At 48.0% G+C, this 20,309-nt stretch overlaps 1 protein-coding gene across 1 annotated transcript in view; it reads left to right on the top strand.

The window, feature by feature from the left end:
* Nucleotides 1-20,309, top strand: part of ROBO3 (roundabout guidance receptor 3) — a 639,417-nt gene that overhangs the window by 604,404 nt on the left and 14,704 nt on the right. Inside the window, exon 20 of the mRNA XM_069221505.1 lies at nucleotides 18,111-18,259. Coding sequence (XP_069077606.1) covers nucleotides 18,111-18,259 — 149 coding nt within the window. The remainder of the gene's footprint in view (nucleotides 1-18,110; nucleotides 18,260-20,309) is intronic.

Below are 20,309 nucleotides of genomic sequence, written 5' to 3'. Positions count from 1 at the left end.
CCGCAGCCTGCTCCAGGAACCACTGTAACAGCAACAAAGTATCCAGAAGGGATACTTTTCCTCTGCAACTTCAGCTCCAGCCAGCAACTGCAACAGTTTCCACGGTGTGCACACTCTGAGGACTCCCTGTCTTCACCCTGCACCAGAAGGACCGAAGAAATCTCCTGTGGGGTGACGGAGTCACTCCCCTGCTCACGCAGGCACCTTCTAAGACAATGACCAGTTCTCTTGGACTCCTCTCCTGGCGACGAGCGTGCTCCTTGGAACACAGAGGGTGGACCCCATCAACACAGACTGGCCTGAGGTCCTGCTGTCGCAATTTGAAGGAGGTAAGAACTTGTCTTCCCCCAGAACGACAGTACCCCTGTGCACCGCGTCTTCTTCAACCCCTGAGGCCTCTGTGCACTATTTTCAAAATTCCTTCATGTACAGCCTGACCCAGGTCCCCAGCACTCTATCCTGTGACGCTCATCTCGCTGAGTTGTTCTCTGTCGTCGTGGGACCTTCCTGTGTAGTGCTGCACCAACCGCATTTTTTACCTCCTTTGTCCTTGTGTCCTGGTGCTGAGAGCCCCCTCTTCCTCCTCAGAGTTGAGGCCCACAGATCCCTCCTGGGTCCAGATAGTACCTAGTGGACGCAAAATGCGACTTTGCCGCAACCAAGGCTTGTTGGAGGAATCCAGTGCCAAAACTCGCCTGCATTCAACTTCACGGCGTGGGACATCCTTTGCATCATGCAGGAACCCACTGGCATCTTCCTAGTGTGCATTTCTACAGTCTTCGTCCAACCGGAGACTCTTCTTTTGCACCCTCTTCTGGGTTGGAAGGGGCTCCTATCCTTCCTGGAACTTCTTCTGACTTCTGGACTTGGTCTCCTTCTTTTGCAGGTGTTTAGGTCCAGGAATCCACTGTTGTTTGTTTGTAGACTTGGTTAATTCTTGCAATAATTTAAATCACAAGGTATAGTGTGACCTAAGGAAACTTTCCGTACTTTATTCCTGCTTTTCTGGGCTCTGGGGTGGGGTAATTTACTTACCTTTACTGTATTCTTACTCTCCCAGTGATTCTGCACGCACTACACTTGTCTAGGAAATTTGTGATTTGCATTCCCCTTTCTTAGTATATGGTTTGTGTTGCCCATAGACCTATTTTCTCCCTTTGCATTCTATAGAATTTCCTATTGTTTGCACTATCCTATGTCTAATTACTTACCTTATTTTGGTGTCTAGTATATATATTGTGTATAATACTTATCTCCAGAAGGAGTATAGCCTCTAAGATGTTTTTGGTACTGTGTCACCCACATAAACTGCCTTTATTTTTGGTAACACTAAGTATTGTCTTTACTTGTGTGTAATTATTGTGTAACTATAAGTTGTATTGCATGAGCTTTGCATGTCTCCTAGTTCAGCCTAAGCTGCTCTGCTATAGCTACCTCTATCAGCCTAAGCTGCTAGAACACTACTACATTTCACCAATAAGGGATAACTGGACTTGGTGTCCGGTGTAAGTACCCAAGGTGCCCACTACAAACCAGGCCAGCCTCCTACACTGTGCACCACGCCTTCTGCAGCTCCTCGGGCTTCTGTGCATTTCTTTCAAGAATCTTTGTGCAAAGTGTAGCCCAGATCCCCGCACTCTATCCTGTGATACTCAGCTCCCTGAGTTGTTCTCCGGCGGCATGGGATCCCTTTGTGTAGTGCTGCGACGACCACCATTTGCAATTCCTTTGTCCCCGTGTTCTGGGACTTCTGTGGGTGCTGCCTAGGCTTCTGATGGCTCTCTGAAGTACTGAGAGCCCCCTCTCGCTCCTCATCCTGAGTTGAGACCCCTAGGTCCCTCCTGGGCCCGGGCAGCATCATTTCCCACCAAATGTGTTTCTTGTGTGAGCCAATGCTTGTTGGCGTAATCCAACAACAAAAACCAGCCTGCATTCTTCTACTCGACGTGGGACATCTGCACCACCAGGAACCCACAGCTGTCTTCTTTGGTGCATTTCTGACTTTTTCTTCTAACCGAAGAATCCACTTTTGCACCTTCATCCGGGTTTGTAGGGGCTCCTTTTCTTCCTGGACTCATCCTCGACTTCTTGCCTTGGTCTCCTAGCTCCACAGGTCTTCCGGTCCAGGAATCCATCGTTAGTGTCTTGAAGTCTTGCTTTTTTTTTTTTTTTTACATAATCCTTTACCATGACTTGTAGTGTCTCCTGAGGAAACTTGCTGTACTTTACTCCTACTTTCCTGGGCTCTGGGTTGGGGTATTTTACTTACCTTTGGTGTTTTCTTATACTCCCAGTGCCCCTCTACACACTACACTTGCCTAGGTGGGACACCGACATTAGCATTCCACTATTTTAGTATGTGGTGTGTTTTCCCCCTAGGCCCATTGCAACCTATTGTGATTTTCACTGTCAGCACTATTTTCTGACTGTGTACTTACCTGTTTTTGGTTACTAGTGTATATATTGTGTAATTTACTTACCCGCTGAGGGAGCATGGTCTCTAAAGTATTTCTGGCATTGTGTCACTAAAATAAAGTACCTTTATTTTTGTAACACTGAGTATTGTATTTCATGTGTGTGAGTACTGTGTGACTACAGTTGTATTGCAAGAGCTTTGCATGTCTCCTAGTTCATCCTTGGCTGCTTTGCCTACAGCTACCTCTAGACAGCCTGGCTTCTAGACACTGACTACTTTTCACTAATAAGGGATAGCTGGAACTGGTATAAGGTATAAGTACTGTAGGTACCCACTACAAACCAGGCCAGCCTCCTACACTGGTCCTATGCAGCTAACCCTCCCCAAGCCTTAATTGGCCCCATGGACCGCATTCCATTGGGCCAAATTTCAATAAAAAGGGGAGTGGGGCCACATGGCCCCCCTTCCTGAGCTTTAACCCCTTCTGTGCCCAGGACGTAATGGTTACGTCCTGAGGCACAGTGCACCAGTGCACAGGACATAACCATTACGTCCTGGGCACAGAGACCAGAGGGAGCGCTAGCGCCCCCTCTGTGGGGTTTCCCCCACCCCCCCCAAGGCAGGGATGGAAGGGGAAGCCCTTCCCCTTCCACCCCTGTGACGTCAGCGCGCGATCGCGCGCTGATTGTCACAGGGCCTCCTCCCATCGAGCTGGAAGCTGAGCTGGAAGCTGAGCTTCCAGCGCGATCGGAAGAGAAATGCAAAGCATTTCTCTTCCAATCACGTGGGGGAGGCCCAGAGAGGCTTCAAAGGGAAGGAAAGGGGGCAGAAACCTCTAGGCACCAGGGATATTTTTTTTGTTTTTTTTTGTTTTTGTTTTCTTTTTTATTTTAGAGGTGGGGAGCGACCCCTTAGGCAAGGGTCGCTCCCATAGGGGGCAAATTATATTTAGGCCATTTGTGCCCCCCTTGGGGGCAGATCAGCCTATTTTAATTAGGCCGATCTGCCCCGAAGGGGGGCAGAAACCACTAGGCACCAGGGATCTTTTTTTTTGCGCTGTCACACAAGGGTTGCGACCCCATAGGCAAGGGTCACTCCCCGGGGGGGGGGGGAGACAAATTTATTTTAGCCCATTTCTGCCCCCCCCTGAGGCCGGCTGAGCTAGAGGCCAAAATCCACAAGTAGGCACTTTGCAAAAAACACCTCTGTTTTCTGTGAAAAAATGTGATGTGTCCACGTTGTGTTTTGGGCCATTTCCTTTAGTGGGCGCTAGGCCTACCCACACAAGTGAGGTACCATTTTTATTGGGAGACTTGAGGGAACGCTGGGTGGGAGGAAATTTGTGGATCCTCTCAGATTCCAGAACTTTCTGTCACCGAAATGAGAGGAAAAAGTGTTTTTTGGGTCATATTTTGAGGTTTGCAAAGGATTCTGCGTAACAGAACCTGGTCAGAGCCCCACAAGTCACCCCATCTTGGTTTCCCCTAGGTGTCTAGGTTTTAAAAATGCGCTGGTTTGCTAGGTTTCCCCAGGTGCTGGCTGAGCTAGAGCCCAAAATCCACAGGTAGGCACTTTATAAAAAAATGTTTGGAAAAAATGTGATGTGTCCACGTTATGTTTTGGGCCATTTCCTTTCGTGGGCGCTAGGCCTACCCACACAAGTGAGGTACCATTTTTATCGGGAGACTTGGGGGAACACAGAATAGCAAAACAAGTGTTATTGCCCCTTGTCTTTCGCTACATTTTTTCCTTCCAAATGTAAGGCAGTGTGTAAAAAAGGCGTCTACTTGAGAAATGCCCTGTAATTCACATGATAGTATGGGCACCCCGGAATTCAGAGATGTGCAAATAACCACTGCTTCTCAACACCTTATCTTGTGGCCATTTTGGAAATACAAAGGTTTTCTTGATGCCTGTTTTTCACTTTTTATAGTTCAGCAAATGAATTGCTGTATGCCCGGTATAGAAAAAAAAACATTGCAAGGTGCAGCTCATTTATTGGCTCTGGGTACCTAGAGTTCTTGATGAACCTACAAGGCCTATATATCCCCGCAACCAGAAGAGTCCAGCTGACGTAACAGTATATAGCTTTCAAAAATCCGACATAGCAGGAAAAAGTTACAGAGTAAAACGTGGAGAAAAATTGCTGTTTTTTTCACCTCAATTTCAATATTTTTTTATTTCAGCTGTTATTTTCTGTAGGAAGCACTTGTAGGATCTACACAAATGACCCCTTGCTGATTTTCAGAATTTTGTCTACTTTTCAGAAATGTTTAGCTTTCTGGGATCCAGCATTGTTTTCTCAGCCATTTTGGTCACTAACTGGAGGGAGGCTGAAAGCACAAAAAATAGTAAAAATGGGGTATGTACCAGTAAAATGTCAAAATTGTATTGAAAAATTGGGTTTTCCAATTCAAGTCTGCCTGTTCCTGAAAGCTGGGAAGATGGTGATCTTGCCACCACAAACCCTTTGTTGGTGCCATTTTCAGGGGAAAAAAACCACAAGCTGCCTTCTGCAGCCCTTTTTTCCAATTTTTTGAAAAAAACAAACTTTTCACTGTATTTTGGCTAATTTCTTGTTCTCCTTCAGGGGAACCCACAAAGTCTGGGTACCTCTAGAATCCCTAGGATGTTGGGAAAAAAGGCCGCAAATTTGGCATGGGTAGCTTATGTGAACAAAACGTTATGAGGGCCTAAGCGCGAACTGCCCCAAATAGCCAAAAAAAGGCCCTGCACAGGAGGGGGAAAAGGTATGGCAGCGAATGGGTTAATCGACCCTGAGAAACCCAAGACCTGGGATCAAATTCCATTAATGGAGGGGTTTGTGGCCCCTGTCCCTTGTCCTATTGTTGCCCAAGGGACCCAATCCCCCAGGGCCCCTCTAAATTAGAGGGCGGTCCCCTGGTGCCCATCTGGGTTACCTAACAAGAACACGTACCAAGGGTATAGAGTCCCGGGTCTTTAAAAAATCAGAGAGGGCAGCCGCACAGACCCCTCCCTTTTTAATCACTATCATGGCCCTGGGGATGGAGTTCAGAGGGCCTTATTAAAGCTGGGGGAAGAGGGCTGTGCTGCCGCTTTAGTTACATATTGGTCCAAGAGGGTTGGGATTTTCTGGCCTAGTTAGGGTCCAGGAGGGGGGCAGCTAGCTCTTCTCCTTTCATTTATTTACTTACCTCCAGGGGATGGGTCCCTGGGGCCTTTGTAGGCTCCGGGAGTTGGGCCATGTGGACCCCTTAACCTTTTACTGAACACTTCGGCCCCCAGGCGATGGGGTCCCTGGGGTCCAATTGGACTTAAGGAGGAGCTGTGTGTTCCCTCCCTCTTTATTTTATTGCAGCCCAAGGGATGGGCTCTCAGGGGACTATCCGAGGCTTGGGGATGGGGGCCATGGACCCTCTCTCCAAAATATAAATTTACTGTCCCCCTTTTCCACCCGGGGGTGGGGATGGGGTGGGATTCAAAAGGCTTGTGACAGCCCCCATTTTTTCTCAATTTAGCTATGGATTTGCAGATCTGAAAAATCACAGCAACATTTTTTTTTAAAGCTTTTTTTGTGCTGACCCTGCCAGCAGGCCTAGAGAGTCAGATTATTCCTACCCTGCCCCGTCTATCATTATTAAACCTTTTTTCTTAGGATTCTGGACTGAATTCCCAATCCTAAAATGGTTGCAGCCACTTCCTGGTTGGTGTGGTGGCAGCCAGTTAGAGCTCAGCTTTGCTCTCTTGAATCCACAGGATCCTCATAGGCTCCCCGTCCGTAGATGTACAAATATTTTGAGCATTAATTGCTCAAAAACTAATGAAAGTATTTACACCAAATCACATACACCACTCTTTCTGGACCAAGATCTAGCTTTCTGACAAATTTGGTGTAAATCCGTACAGTGGTTTGGGCTGTAGTTGTGTCTAAAGTTTTTATGGAAAACATAATGTGAAACGTGCTTTAGAACTCCTCCTTTTTCTTGGCCCCTGTAGGAGGATGGCCTTGCTTATAGTGGGTACCTTGTGGTACTTACACCTTGTGCCAGGTCCAGTTATCCCTTATTAGTAGATTAGAGGTATTTCTAGCAGCTTAGGCTGATAGAGGTAGCTATGGCAAAGCAGCTTAGACTGAACTAGGAGACATGCAAAGCTCCTACTATACCACTTATATCATATAGCACAATATCATAAGAAAACACAATACTCAGAGTTACTAAAAATAAAGGTACTTTATTTTAGTGACAATATGCCAAAAGTATCTCAGAGGATACCCTCACTTAGGAGGTAAGTAATATACACAAATTATATGTACACAAACCCAAAACAGTTAAGAAACAGTAAGAAAAGTAGTGCAAACAATGTAGAATCACAATACAATGCAATAGGTAGACATAGATCTAGGGACAACACAAACCATATACTCCAAAAGTGGAATGCGAATCACGAATGGACCCCAGGCATATTGGAGATTTTAGAGGGTCGCTGGGACTGTGAGAAAACAGTAAGGGTGTCCAAAATACCCCCACCCCAAGACCCTGAAAAGTAGGAGTAAAGTTACCTACTACACCAGAAAGACAGAATAGTTGTAATAGGGGATTCTGCAAGAACCACAAGCACCAGCAAAACACTGAAGACGGATTCCTGGACCTGAGGACCTGTAAAGGAAGGGGACCAAGTCCAAGAGTCACGAAAGTGTCCGGGGGGGCAGGAGCTCACAAAACCCCAGATGAAGGTGCAAAAGGGCTGCCTAAAGTGGAAGAAGCCGAAGATTCTGCAACAACAAAAAGGGCAAGAAACTTCTCCTTCGGATGGAAGATGTCCCACTGTAGGAAAGTACCATCTTGCCTGGCATGTTACCCCCATATTTCACTGTATATATGTTGTTTTAGTGCATGTGTCACTGGGACCCTGCCAGCCAGGGCCCCAGTGCTCATAAGTGTGCCCTGTATGTGTTCCCTGTGTGATGACTAACTGTCTCACTGAGGCTCTGCTAACCAGAACCTCAGTGGTTATGATCTCTCTGCTTTCCAAATTGTCACTAACAGGCTAGTGACCAATTTCACCAATTCACATTGGCATACTGGAACACCCCTATAATTCCCTAGTATATGGTACTGAGGTACCCAGGGTATTGGGGTTCCAGGAGATCCCTATGGGCTGCAGCATTTCTTTTGCCACCCATAGGGAGATCTGACAATTCATATACAGGCCTGCCAGTGCAGCCTGAGTGAAATAACATCCACGTTATTTCACAGCCATTTACCACTGCACTTAAGCAACTTATAAGTCACCGATATGTCTAACCTTCACCTGGTGAAGGTTGGGTGCAAAGTTACTTAGTGAGTGGGCACCCTGGAACTAGCCAAGGTGCCCCCACATTGTTCAGGGCAAATTCCCTGGGCTTTGTGAGTGCTGGGACACCATTTCACGTGTGCACTATACATAGGTCACTACCTATGTATAGCAGCACAATGGTAACTCCGAACATGGCCATGTAACATGTCTAAGATCATGGAATTGTCACCCCAATGCCATTCTGGCATTGGGGAGACAATTCCATGATCCCAGAGTCTCTAGCACAGACCCGGGTACTGCCAAACTACCTTTCCCGGGGTTTCACTGCAGCTGCTGCTGCTGCCAACCCCTCAGACAGGTTTCTGCCCTCCTGGGGCCCAGCCAGGCCTGGCCCAGGAAGGCAGAACAAAGGACTTCCTCAGAGAGAGGGTGTTACACCCTCTCCCTTTGGAAAAAGGTGTCAGGGGTGGGGAGGAGTAGCCTCCCCCAGCCTCTGGAAATGCTTTGATGGGCATAGATGGTGTCCATCTCTGCATAAGCCACTCTTAACCGGTTCAGGGATCCCCCAGCCCTGCTCTGGCGCGAAACTGGACAAGGAAAGGGGAGTGACCACTCCCCTGACCTGCACCTCCCAGGGGAGGTGCCCAGAGCTCCTCCAGTGTGCTCCAGGCCTCTGCCATCTTGGAAACAGAGGTGTGGCTGTCACACAGGACTGCTCTGAGTGGCCACTGCCATCAGGTGACGTCAGAGACCCCTTCTGATAGGCTCTTACCTTTCTTACTAGCCTATCCTCCTTCCTATGTAGCCAAACCTCCTTTTCTGGCTATTTAGGGTCTCTGCTTTGGGGAATTCTTCAGATACCGAATGCAAGAGCTCATCAGAGTTCCTCTGCATCTCCCTCTTCACCTTCTGCCAAAGGATCGACTGCTGACTGCTCAGGACGCCTGCAAAACCGCAACAAAGTAGCAAAGACGACTACTGCAACCTTGTATCGCTTCATCCTGCTGGCTTTCTCGCCTGTTTCCTGGTGGTGCATGCTCTGGGGGTAGCCTGCCTCCTTCTTGCACCAGGAGCTCTGAAGAAATCTCCTGTGGGTCGACGGAATCTTCCCCCTGCAACCGCAGGCAACAAAAGACTGCATCACAGGTCCTCTGGATCCCCTCTCAACACAACGAGCGTGGTCCCTGGAACTCAGCAACTCTGTCCAAGTGACTCCCACAGTCCAGTGACTCTTCAGTCCAAGTTTGGTGGAGGTAAGTCCTTGCCTCCCCACGCTAGACTGCATTGCTGGGTACCGTGTGATTTGCAGCTGCTCCAGCTCCTGTGCACTCTTCCAGGATTTCCTTCGTGCACAGCCAAGCCTGGGTCCTCGACACTCTAACCTGCAGTGCACAACCTTCTGAGTTGTCCTCCGGCGTCATGGGACTCCCTTTTGTGACTTTGGGTGGACTCCGGTTTACTCCTCTTCTAAGTTCCTGTTCTGGTACTTCTGCTGGTGCTGCCTACTTCTGTGAGGGCTCCCTGACTTGCTGGGCGCTCCCTCTGTCTCCTCATCCAAGTGGCGACATCCTGGTCCCCCTGGGCCACAGCAGCATCCAAAAACCCTAACCGTGACCCTTGCAGCTAGCAAGGCTTGTTTGCGGTCTTTCTGTGTGGGAACACCTCTGCAAGCTTCTTCACGACGTGGGACATCCATCCTCCAAAGGGGAAGTTCCTAGTCCTCTTCGTTCTTGCAGAACACAAAGCTTCTTCCATCTGGTGGCAGCTTCCTGACACCCTCAGCTAGCATTTCCTGGACATCCCCTTGTCTTACAGGTACTCAGGTCTGGAAATCCACTGTTGTTGCTTTGCTGTTGTTGGTCTTCCTTGCAGAATCCCCCTATCATGACTTCTGTGCTCTCGGGGGTTGTAGGTGCACTTTACACCTACCTTTCAGGGTCTTGGGGTGGGTTATTTTTCTAACCCTCACAGTTTTCTTACAGTCCCAGCGACCCTCCACAAGCTTGCATAGGTTTGGGGTCCATTCGTGGTTCGCATTCCACTTTTGGAGTATATGGTTTGTGTTGCCCCTATATCTATGTGCTCCTATTGCAATCTACTGTAACTTTACATTGCTTGCATTACTTCCTTTTGCTATTACTGCATTTTTTTGGTATTGTGTACATATATCTTGTGTATATTTGGCATCCTCATAGTGAGGGTACTCACTGAGATACTTTTGGCATATTGTCATAAAAATAAAGTACCTTTATTTTTAGTATATCTGTGTATTGGGTTTTCTTATGATATTGTGCATATGACACCAGTGGTATAGTAGGAGCTTTGCATGTCTCCTAGTTCAGCCTAAGCTGCTCTGCTATAGCTACCTTCTATCAGCCTAAGCTGCTAGAAACACCTCTTCTACACTAATAAGGGATAACTGGACCTGGTACAGAGTGTAAGTACCCCTTGGTACCCACTACAAGCCAGGCCAGCCTCCTACACCCACGGCGTGCTGTAGGTTGCAGAAACACCGCAAGCAAGCCTTGCTAGCTGCAAGAGTCGCGCTTGAGGATTTTGGGTGCTGCTGGGGACCAGGAAGGACCAGGATGTCACCCCTTGGAGGAGGAGACAGAGGGGGCGCTCAGCAACTCAGAGAGCACTGGCAGAAGCAGGCAGCACCCGCAGAAGTACCGGAGCAGGCACTTTGAAGATCTGTGAACCGGAGCTGGCTCAGAGTCACAAAGGAGGGTCCCACGACGTCAGAGTCCAACTCAGCGAGTTGGGCAATGCAGGATGGAGTGCTGGGGACCCTGGCTAGGCTGTGCACAAAGGAAGTCCTGGAAAAGTGCACCGAAGCCGGAGCAGCTGCAAATCACGTGGGGAGGCAAGGACTTACCTCCAGCAAATTTGGTCAGAAGGGCCACTGGACTGTGGGAGACACTTGGACCCAGCTCCTGTGTTCCAGGGACCAAACTCGTCAGGATAAGAGGGGACCCAGAGGACTGGTGATGCAAAAGTTTGGTGCCTGTGTTGACAGGGGGAAGATTCCGTCGACCCACGGGAGATTTCTTCTTGGCTTCAGTGCAGGATGAAGGCAGGCAGCCCTCAGAGCATGCACCACCAGGAAACAGTCGAGAAAGCCGGCAGGATGAGGCGCTACAATGTTGCTGGTAGTCGTCTTGCTACTTTGTTGTGGTGTTGCGGGCATCCTGGAGCAGTCATCGGTCGATCCTTGGCAGAAGTCGAAGAGGGAAGTGCAGAGGAACTCTGGTGAGCTCTTGCATTCGTTATCTGAGGAATAGCCTAGAGGAGAGACCCTAAATAGCCCCAAAAGGTGAATTGGCTACTGAGAAAGGTAAGCACCTATCAGAGGGGGTCTCTGACATCACCTGCTGGCACTGGCCACTCAGAGCTGTCCATTGTGCCCCAACACCTCTGAATCCAGGATGGCAGAGGTCTGGGACACACTGGAGGAGCTCTGGGCACCTCCCCAGGGAGGTGCTGGTCAGGGGAGTGGTCAATCCCCTTTCCTTTGTCCAGTTTCGTGCCAGAGCAGGGCTGGGGAGTCCCTGAACCAGTGTAGACTGCCTACGCAGAGATGGCCTCCATCTGTGCCCATCAAAGCATTTCCAGAGGCTGGGGGAGGCTACTCCTCCCCAGCCCTTCACATCTATTTCCAAAGGGAGAGGGTGTAACACCCTCTCTCAGATGAAATCCTTTGTTTTGCCTTCCTGGGACCAGGCTGCCCAGGCTCCAGGGGGACAGAAACCTGTCTGAGGGGTTGGCAGCAGCACCAGCAGCTGCAGTGGAGACCCCGTAAAGGCAGTTTGGCAGTACCCGGGTTCTGTGCTAGAGACCCGGGGATGCATGGAGTTTTCCCCCCAATACCAGAATGGTATTGGGGTGACAATTCCATGATCCTGGACATGTTACATGGCCATGTTCGGCGTTACCATGTTGATGCTACATATAGGTATTGACCTATATGTATTGCACATGTGTAATGGTGTCCCCGCACTCACAAAGTCAGGGGACTTTGCCCTGAACGATGTGGGGGCACCTTGGCTAGTGCCAGGGTGCCCACACACGAAGTAACTTGGCACCTAACCTTCACCAAGTGAGGGTTAGACATATAGGTGACTTATAAGTTACTTATGTGCAGTGAAAAATGGCTGTGAAATAACGTGGACGTTATTTCACTCAGGCTGCAGTGGCAGTCCTGTGTAACAACTGTCTGAGCTCCGTATGGGTGGCAAAAGAAATGCTGCAGCCCATAGGGATCTCCTGGAACCCCAATACCCTGGGTACCTAGGTACCATATACAAGGGAATTATAAGGGTGTTCCAGTGTGCCAATGAGAATTGGTAAAATTAGTCACTAGCCTGCAGTGACAATTTTAAGGCAAAGAGAGAGCATAAACACTGAGGTTCTGGTTAGCAGAGCCTCAGTGATACAGTTAGGCACCACACAGGGATCACATATAGTCCACAAACTTATGAGCACTGGGGTCCTGGCTAGCAGTATCCCAGCGATACATATCAAACACACTGACAACATAGGGTTTTCACTATGAGCAATGGGCCCTGGCTAGCAGGATCCCTGTGAGAGAGTAAAAACACCCTGCCATATACTCACAAACAGGCCAAAAGTGGGGGTAACAAGGCTAGAAAGAGGCTACATTCCTACAGTCTGCAAAGAAGAACTGCTGGATTCCTGGACTTGACGACCTGAGAAGGAAGGGGACCAAGTCCAGAAGTCAAAAGAAGTTCCAGAAAGGACAGGAGGCCCTGCCAACCCAGAAGAGAGTGCAAAAGAAGAGTCCCTGGTTAGCCGAAGACTGCAGGAATGCACCATAGGAAGATGTTTATGGGTTTCTGAAGGATGCAAAAGAAGTCCCACGACGTGAAGATTGTTGCAGATGTGATTTCATGTTGGAAGTTGCCAACAAGCCTTGGCTACGACAAAACTGCGTTTTGCTTCAAAATGGCGCTGGGTGGACCCAGGAGGGACCTGCGGGCCTCAACTCTGTGTGAGGAGAAAGAGGGGACTCACAGCACTTTATAGAGCCCTCAGGATGCCAGCCAGCACCCCCAAGAGCCGCAGGATCCAGGTACAAAGGAGGTGCAAAATGCGGTTGTTGCAGCACAACAAAAGAAGGTCCCACGCCGCTGGGGAACAACTCAGCAAGTTGAGCGTCACTGGATGGAGTGCTGGGGACCTGAGCCAGCCTGTGGACAAAGGAATTTTGCAAATAGTGCACAGAGGCCTCAGAAGACGAAGAAGACGCAGTACACAGAGGTACCGTCGCTCCCGGGTAAGGCAAGGTCTTACCTGCTCCAAATTGTGTCAGCAGGACCTCAGGACAGTCTGTGTCCATGATGTCCACCCTCTGTGTCCTTAGAAGCAGGCTCGTCACTGTGAGAGGAGTCCAAGGGTACCGGTCGTCGTCTTGGAAGGTGCCTGCTTGGAGTAGGGGAGTGACTCAGTCACTCCACGTGGAGATTTCTTCGGTCCTTCGGGTGCAGGATGAAGACAGGGAGTCCTCAGAGCATGCACACCATAGAAAATGTTGCAGTTGCTGACTTGGAGCTGAGGCTGCTGAAGAAAAGTATCTATGGTGGATACTTTGTTGTACTTACAACATTTCTTGGAGCAGGCTGCGGTTGATCCAAGGTCAGAGGAAGATGAAGTTGTTGCAGAGGATTCCTGAAGGAAACTTGCAAGCAGAATCTGAAGAGAACCCACAGGAGAGACCCTAAATAGCCCTGAGAGGGGGATTGGCTACCTTATCAGCTAAGAACCTACCAGGAGGGGTCTATGACATCACCTTCTGGCACTGGCCACTCAGACACCATCAGAGTGCCCCAACACCTTGCAAAGCAAGATGGCAGAAGTCTGGGACACACTGGAGGAGCTCTGGGCACCACCCCTGGGGTGGTGATGGACAGGGGAGTGGTCACTCCCCTTTCCTTTGTCCAGTTTCGTGCCAGAGCAGGAGAGAAGGGGTCCTTGAATCAGTGCAGACTGGTGTATGCAAGGAGGGCACCATCTGTGAGGTAGCTATAGCAGAGCAGCTTAGGCTGAACTAGGAGACATGCAAAGCTCCTACTATACCACTTATATCATAAAGGTACTATATCATAAGAAACACAATACTCAGGGTTACTAAAAATAAAGGTACTTTATTTTAGTGGCAATGTGCCAAAAATATCTCAGAAGATACACTCCCTTAGGAGATAAATAAAATACACAAAATATATACACAAACCAAAATCAGGTAAGTAAAACAGTCAGCCAGTAGTGCAAACGCTGTAGAATACAATAGGATGCAATAGGCCTAGGGGCAACACAAACCATCTACTAAGAAAGTGGAATGCAAACCACAAATGGACCCCTAGGCTAGTGTAGTGTGTAGAGGGTCGCTGGGAGTGTAAGAAAACACTAAGGGTGTCCAAGATACCCCACCCAAGACCCTGAAAAGTAGGAGTAAATTGCTACTACTTCCCTAGAAACACACTAAACTTGTGATAGAGGATTCTGCAAAGACCACGACAGACTGCAAAGCACTGAAGACGGATTCCTGGACCTGAGGACCTGCAAAGGAAGGAGACCAAGTCCAAGAGTCACTAAAGTGTCCGGGGGGGCAGGAGCCCACTAAACCCCGGATGAAGGTGCAAAATGGCTGTCTCTGGATGGAAGAAGCTGAACATTCTGCAACAACGAAAGGTGCTAGGAACTTCTCCTTTGTGCAAACGATGTCCCATGGCGTTCTGGAGGATGCAGAGTTGTTTCTTTGTCGAAAAACCACAAACAAGCCTTGCTAGCTGCAAAGGCCGCCATTGAAGTAAAAGGGTGCTCCCGGGCCCAGGAAGGACCAGGATGTCGCTATTTGGGAGACGAGACAGAGGGGGCCCTCATCAACACAGAGAGCCCATGCACAAGAAGGCAGCACCCACAGAAGTCCTTGAACAAGGGTTCAAGAAGACTGAGAACAGCCGTCATCTCAACACTACAAAAGAGGGTCCCACAAAGCCAGTGGTCAACTCAGCGAGTTGAGCAATGCAGGACGGAGTGCTGGATACCTGGGCTTTGGCTCTGCACAATGGATTCCTTGCAAAAGTGCACAAAAGCCCTTGTAGCTACAGTTCACGCAGTGCACAGGATTACTGTCTGGAGAGGGAACGCACGGACTTACCTCCTCCAAATTTGGACAGTTGGATCACTGGACAGTCTGGGTCACTTGGGTCCACCACCTGTGTTCCAGGGGCCACGCTCGTCAGGATGAGAGTGGTCCCAGAGTACTGGTGATGCCAAAGTTTGGTGCTTTCTGGAGCAGGGGGAAGATTCCGTTAACCCACAGGAGATTTCTTTGTGGCTTCCAGTGCAGGGTGAAGGAGGCAGCCCTCAAAGCATGCACCACCAGGAAACATTCGAGAAAGCCGGCAGGATTAGGTGCTACAATGTTGCTGGTAGTCTTCTTGCTACTTTGTTGCAGTTCTGCAGACGTACTAGAGCAGTCAGCGGTCGATCCTTGGCAGAAGTCAAAGAGAGAGGTGCAGAGGGGAACTCTGGTGAATTCTTGTAAGTCGTTATCTGAGGAAAATCGCACATGAGAGACCCTAAATAGCCCTCAGAGGAGGATTGGCCACCTAGTGAGGTAAGCACCTATCAGGAGTGGTCTCTGACATCACTTGCTGGCACTGGCCACTCATAGGCCTCCATTGCACCCTCACACCTCTGGATTCAAGATGGCAGAGGTCTGGGACGGGAGGAGCTCTGTCCCCCCCCCCCCCCGGGGTGATGAAGGACAGGGGAGTGGTCACTCCCCTTTCCTTTGTCCAGTTTTTTGCCAGAGCAGGGACTGGGGGTTCCCTGAACCGGTGTGGACTGGCTTATGCAAGGAGGGCACCATCTGTGCCCTTCTAAGCATTTCTAGAGGCTGGGGGAGGCTACTCCTCCCCAGACCTTAACACCTATTTCTGAAGGGAGAGGGTATAACACCCTCTCTCAGAGGAAATCCTTTGTTCTGCTTCCTGGGACTGGGCTGCCCAGACCTCAGGAGGGCAGAACCCTGTCTGTGGGGTGGCAGCAGTGGTAGCTGCAGAGAAAACCCCAGAGAGCTGGTTTGGCAGGACCTGGGGTCCATAGTGGAGCCACGGGAATGCATGGGATTGGCACCCCAATACCAGATTTGGCATAGGGGGACAATTCCATGATCTTCGACATGTTACATGGCCATATTCGAAGTTACTATTTTGAAGTTACATATAGGTATTGACCTATATGTAGTGCACGCGTGTAATGGTGTCCCCGCACTCACAAAGTCTGGGGAAATTGCCCTGAACTATGTGGGGGCACCTTTGCTAGATATGTCACTCAGGCTGCAGTGGCAGTCCTGTGTAAGAATTGTCTGAGCTCACTATGGGTGGCAAAAGAAATGCTGCAGCCCATATGGATCTCCTGGAACACCAATGCCCTCTGTACCTAGGTACCATATACTATGGAATTATAAGGGGGGTCCAGTGTGCCAGTTGAAATTGGTAAATGAAGTCACTAGCCTACAGTGACAAATTTTAAATTTGGAAGCAGAGAGAGCATAAGCACTGAGATTCTGATTAGCGGAGCCTCAGTGACACAGTTAAGCACTCCTGACAACACACACATTAGGCCACAAACTATAAGTAACATAACTTCTCAGTTGTATAGTGCACTACTCACCCGTTAGGGTCGCAAGGCGCTGTACGCATACCACTGTGGAACCCCCTCCTGGCTTTTCCCTGTGAGGCACCCACTCCTGGTCAACAGTGAAGCCAGGCATCCTAGCGCTGTCAGGGCCGTTGTGGAGATTAAGCAACCTATTGCCCAGAGTTACAGAGTGGGACCCATTAATTAGATTAGGCACCGAGGCAAGAATTACCTGGTCCAAGGGAATTGAGCCCAAGACCCACTGAGGCAGGAATTGAACCCTGGTCCTGGGCCATATTTCTGCAGCAGCATCTGCTGCTCTAACCATTGTGCCACACTTCTCCATTATGAATACTGGTGTCCTGGCTAGCAGGATCCCAGTGAGACAGGCAAAACACACTGACATATAGGTTTTGATCTATGAGCACTGGGGTCCTGGCTAGCAGGATCACAGTGACACAGTAAAAACACACTGACACACACTCACAAAAGGCCAAAAGTGGGGGTAACCATGCTGGAAAGTGGCTACTTTCTCACACTGTGTTAATAAAATATTTCTTTCAGTTTAAAAAAAAATACAATTTCACTGAAAAAAACAAAGGTTAAAGGGACGTTATAGTTAGATAAAAATGCCTGTTAAAACATACCATTTTAAAAGAACAAAGCCACAGAAATTTACCAGCTATAGGTATCTGAAGTAACTATAGCTTGTGCCTAAATATAACTTGTGCCCTCACCGTGCATTATGACCTCACATATTACGTCACTCATCGCATGTACTGTGACACTGCAACATCTGAAATTACATAATTGATGAGAACCTGTGCATGGCAGGGATGTAAGTTATAGTTTCTTAACATAATTATAGCAAGGGAATTCTTTTAAAACTATGTTTTAACCGACATTTTCAGCCCACTATAATGTCCTATTAGCCTATCTTTTTTCAAAGATAGATAGACAGATGTGTGATAAGAGCGCTCGAAATGTATAAAAATATATTTGGGGCAAAACAAGTTAATAGCCTACATAGAAAAAGGATTTTATATAAGATTTTTGGGGAAAGTAATTTTAGCAAAAGAGTTTTTGGAAAACGATTTTGTTACGTGGAACCAGAATGAAAGGAAATGACCAGGTATCATGACCATGTAATAACCGGACCTGTCAAGCAAACTTTACAGCTGGGATGGAATTTGACCCATGCTTCAATAGCACACGTTATGTTTTTTGTTGCGAAGGAACTCGAGGTGCAGTGCTTCACATGCCTCTTTATTGTGCAGTTAGAACTGGACCCAACAAGCACACCTTGGTATGGAGTTACTGTAGATGGAACAATTCCACTCCTGTTCCATTTCTGTGCATGTTCTAATGTGCCAGAACGAGAAACCTCACATTATTTTGCTAATATATACCAGTGGATAGGGAATAATGTTGTGATAAAATGCATTCCCTCTTGTTTACTGCTGACAGCACCTCGATTCTAACCCTATTTTTTTACCACTCTGGTGTTTTAACTTCTGATTTATTTACATGCCCGCTTTTAAATATTATTAATCAGGTTTCATTACATGGATGATGTAACACTGAAATGCAGAAATAACTCTTCTTCTTACTTTGATATCTGTATTTTTTTTTAGCCATTAATTAATTTGAGTAGTATACGAGTGCTTTATTAGCATATATCCTATTTACAGAAATAAAATGCTTTATATGAATCCTTCAATTAATATTGTCCCCACATGTTTCCTAGACTTGGCATGATAGCCATAAGTTCATCTAACAACCATTGGCTTGCGGACTCCGGGTCCGCTACTAACCTGATTCTCAGTGGGAAACCTAAAGACACAGCTGTTAACTGCTGCACAGAAAATCAAGCTGCCACACAACGATGCTACAATGGTATGACTTTTTTTGTGAAAAATACTGATGTGTTCCTAATTTTGATTCTGAAATGAAACCACATCGCATTCTCGGTGCAGCATGAAAGCAATTTTAGTACTAAATAAAAACCTAATTTTAGCAGACACTGAGATCGTCATACATTGCCGAAGATTCATACATTCGGTCGTTGTTCCAATGTGTCAGTGGGACAGAAGGAATTTCCAACTATGTCTGTTGAGAAATTATCAGTACACAATACAAGCCCAATGTGTTCAGGAGGATGTGAGAAGGTATGTGGGAGCTTATTATGAACAGGTTGCATGGTCGATGTAGGAGTATGTGCATGTCTAAATTGGCATGTTTTAAACAGTTTGTGTTGCAGAGATTCAAAAGTACCCTATTTGCAGAGTTTGTGCATGAATGCCTGTGTTGATATCACTAGGTCGGTATGAGCAAAGTATGAGGAGGTCTGCATATGTGGAGTCTACACATGTCGCTGTGTAAAGCATGAGTTAGATGTAGCAGGGTAGCATTTGCTTCCAGGGTATCGGCGAGTGACTAAAAACTGTTAACAGATGTGCTTGCTTTGCTTTGCTTTGCTTTGTAGAGGGTAGGTGTATCTGTAGTCACAAAAGGTGAGCTGCTCAGTATGAGCTGAATGTACGTATGGCTCTGTGTGTTGTGTCAACATGGCTGTAATTCATAATGTTTATGTGGTGCGTATGACCTGTCTATTTGAAGAAAGCAGAATGCAGGTCTGTATGTGCAGAGTGAAAACTGTTTTGTGTGTGTAAGTCTGCATATGATGTGTGTAGGAAAGTACCATCTTGCCTGGCATGTTACCCCCATATTTCACTGTATATGTGTTGTTTTAATGCAAAAAGAACAAGTGATGGACGGAATGCTGAACAATGTCAAACATTTAGCCCCAGTACAGAAATCTGGGCCTAAATCCATTGTTTTTTTGCTGCCCATGCCATTCCAGTTTGGACCCAGCCATATGCAAATCAGTCTTGACCCTTTTCCCCATGGGAACAGTCCAGCCCGAACTGCCAGGCCAGGTCTTCCCTGGACTGGAAACAAGCATCCTGGGACCGGTTTCGGGGTTTCACCCCTCATCAGCCAGGCTAGCTTGAATCCAGTGGCATGGGAAGCACGGGACCCACGTAGGATGCAATAGGTGAACAAAGGTCTAGGGGCAACACAAACCATATACTCCAAAAGTGGAATGCGAATCACAAATGGACCCCAGACCTATGGGAGCTTGTAGAGGGTCGCTGGGACTGTAAGAAAACAGTCAGGGTGTCCAAGATTCCTATAGGAAAGTACCATCTTGCCTGGCATGTTACCCCCATATTTCACTGTATATATGTTGTTTAAGTCTGTGTCGCTGGGACCCTGCCAGGCAGGGCCCCAGTGCTCATAAGTATGTGCCCTATATGTGTTCCCTGTGTGATGCCTAACAGTCTCACTGAGGATCTGCTAACCAGAACCTCAGTGGTTATGCTCTCTCTGCTTTCCAAATTTGTCACTAAAAGACTAGTGACTACATTTACCAATTCACATTGGCATACTGGTACACCCATATAATTCCCTAGTATATGGTACTGAGGTACCCCGGGTATTGGGGTTCCAGGAGATCCCGATGGGCTGCAGCATTTCTTTTGCCACCCATAGGGAGCTCTGACAATTCTTACACAGGCCTGCCAGTGAAGCCTGAGTGAAATAACGTCCACGTTATTTCACAGCCATTTACCACTGCACTTAAGTAACTTATAAGTCACCTATATGTCTAAACTTCACTTGCTGAAGTTAGCTGTAAAGTTACTAAGTGTGAGGGCACCCTGGCACTAGCCAAGGTGCCCCCACATCGTTCATGGCGAATTCCCCGGACTTTGTGAGTGCGGGGACACCATTACACGTGTGCACTGTACATAGGTCACTACCTATGTACAACGTCAAAATGGTAACTCTGAACATGGCCATGTAACATGTCTAAGATCAGGGAATTGTCACCCCAATGCCATTCTGGCATTGAGGGGACAATTCCATGATCCCACCGGGTCTC

The sequence above is a fragment of the Pleurodeles waltl genome, chromosome 3_1 (assembly GCF_031143425.1).
Source record: "Pleurodeles waltl isolate 20211129_DDA chromosome 3_1, aPleWal1.hap1.20221129, whole genome shotgun sequence".
NCBI lineage: Eukaryota > Metazoa > Chordata > Amphibia > Caudata > Salamandridae > Pleurodeles > Pleurodeles waltl.
Note: the sequence above shows the minus strand (reverse complement) of the source record. Positions and strands in the feature narration are given on the sequence as shown.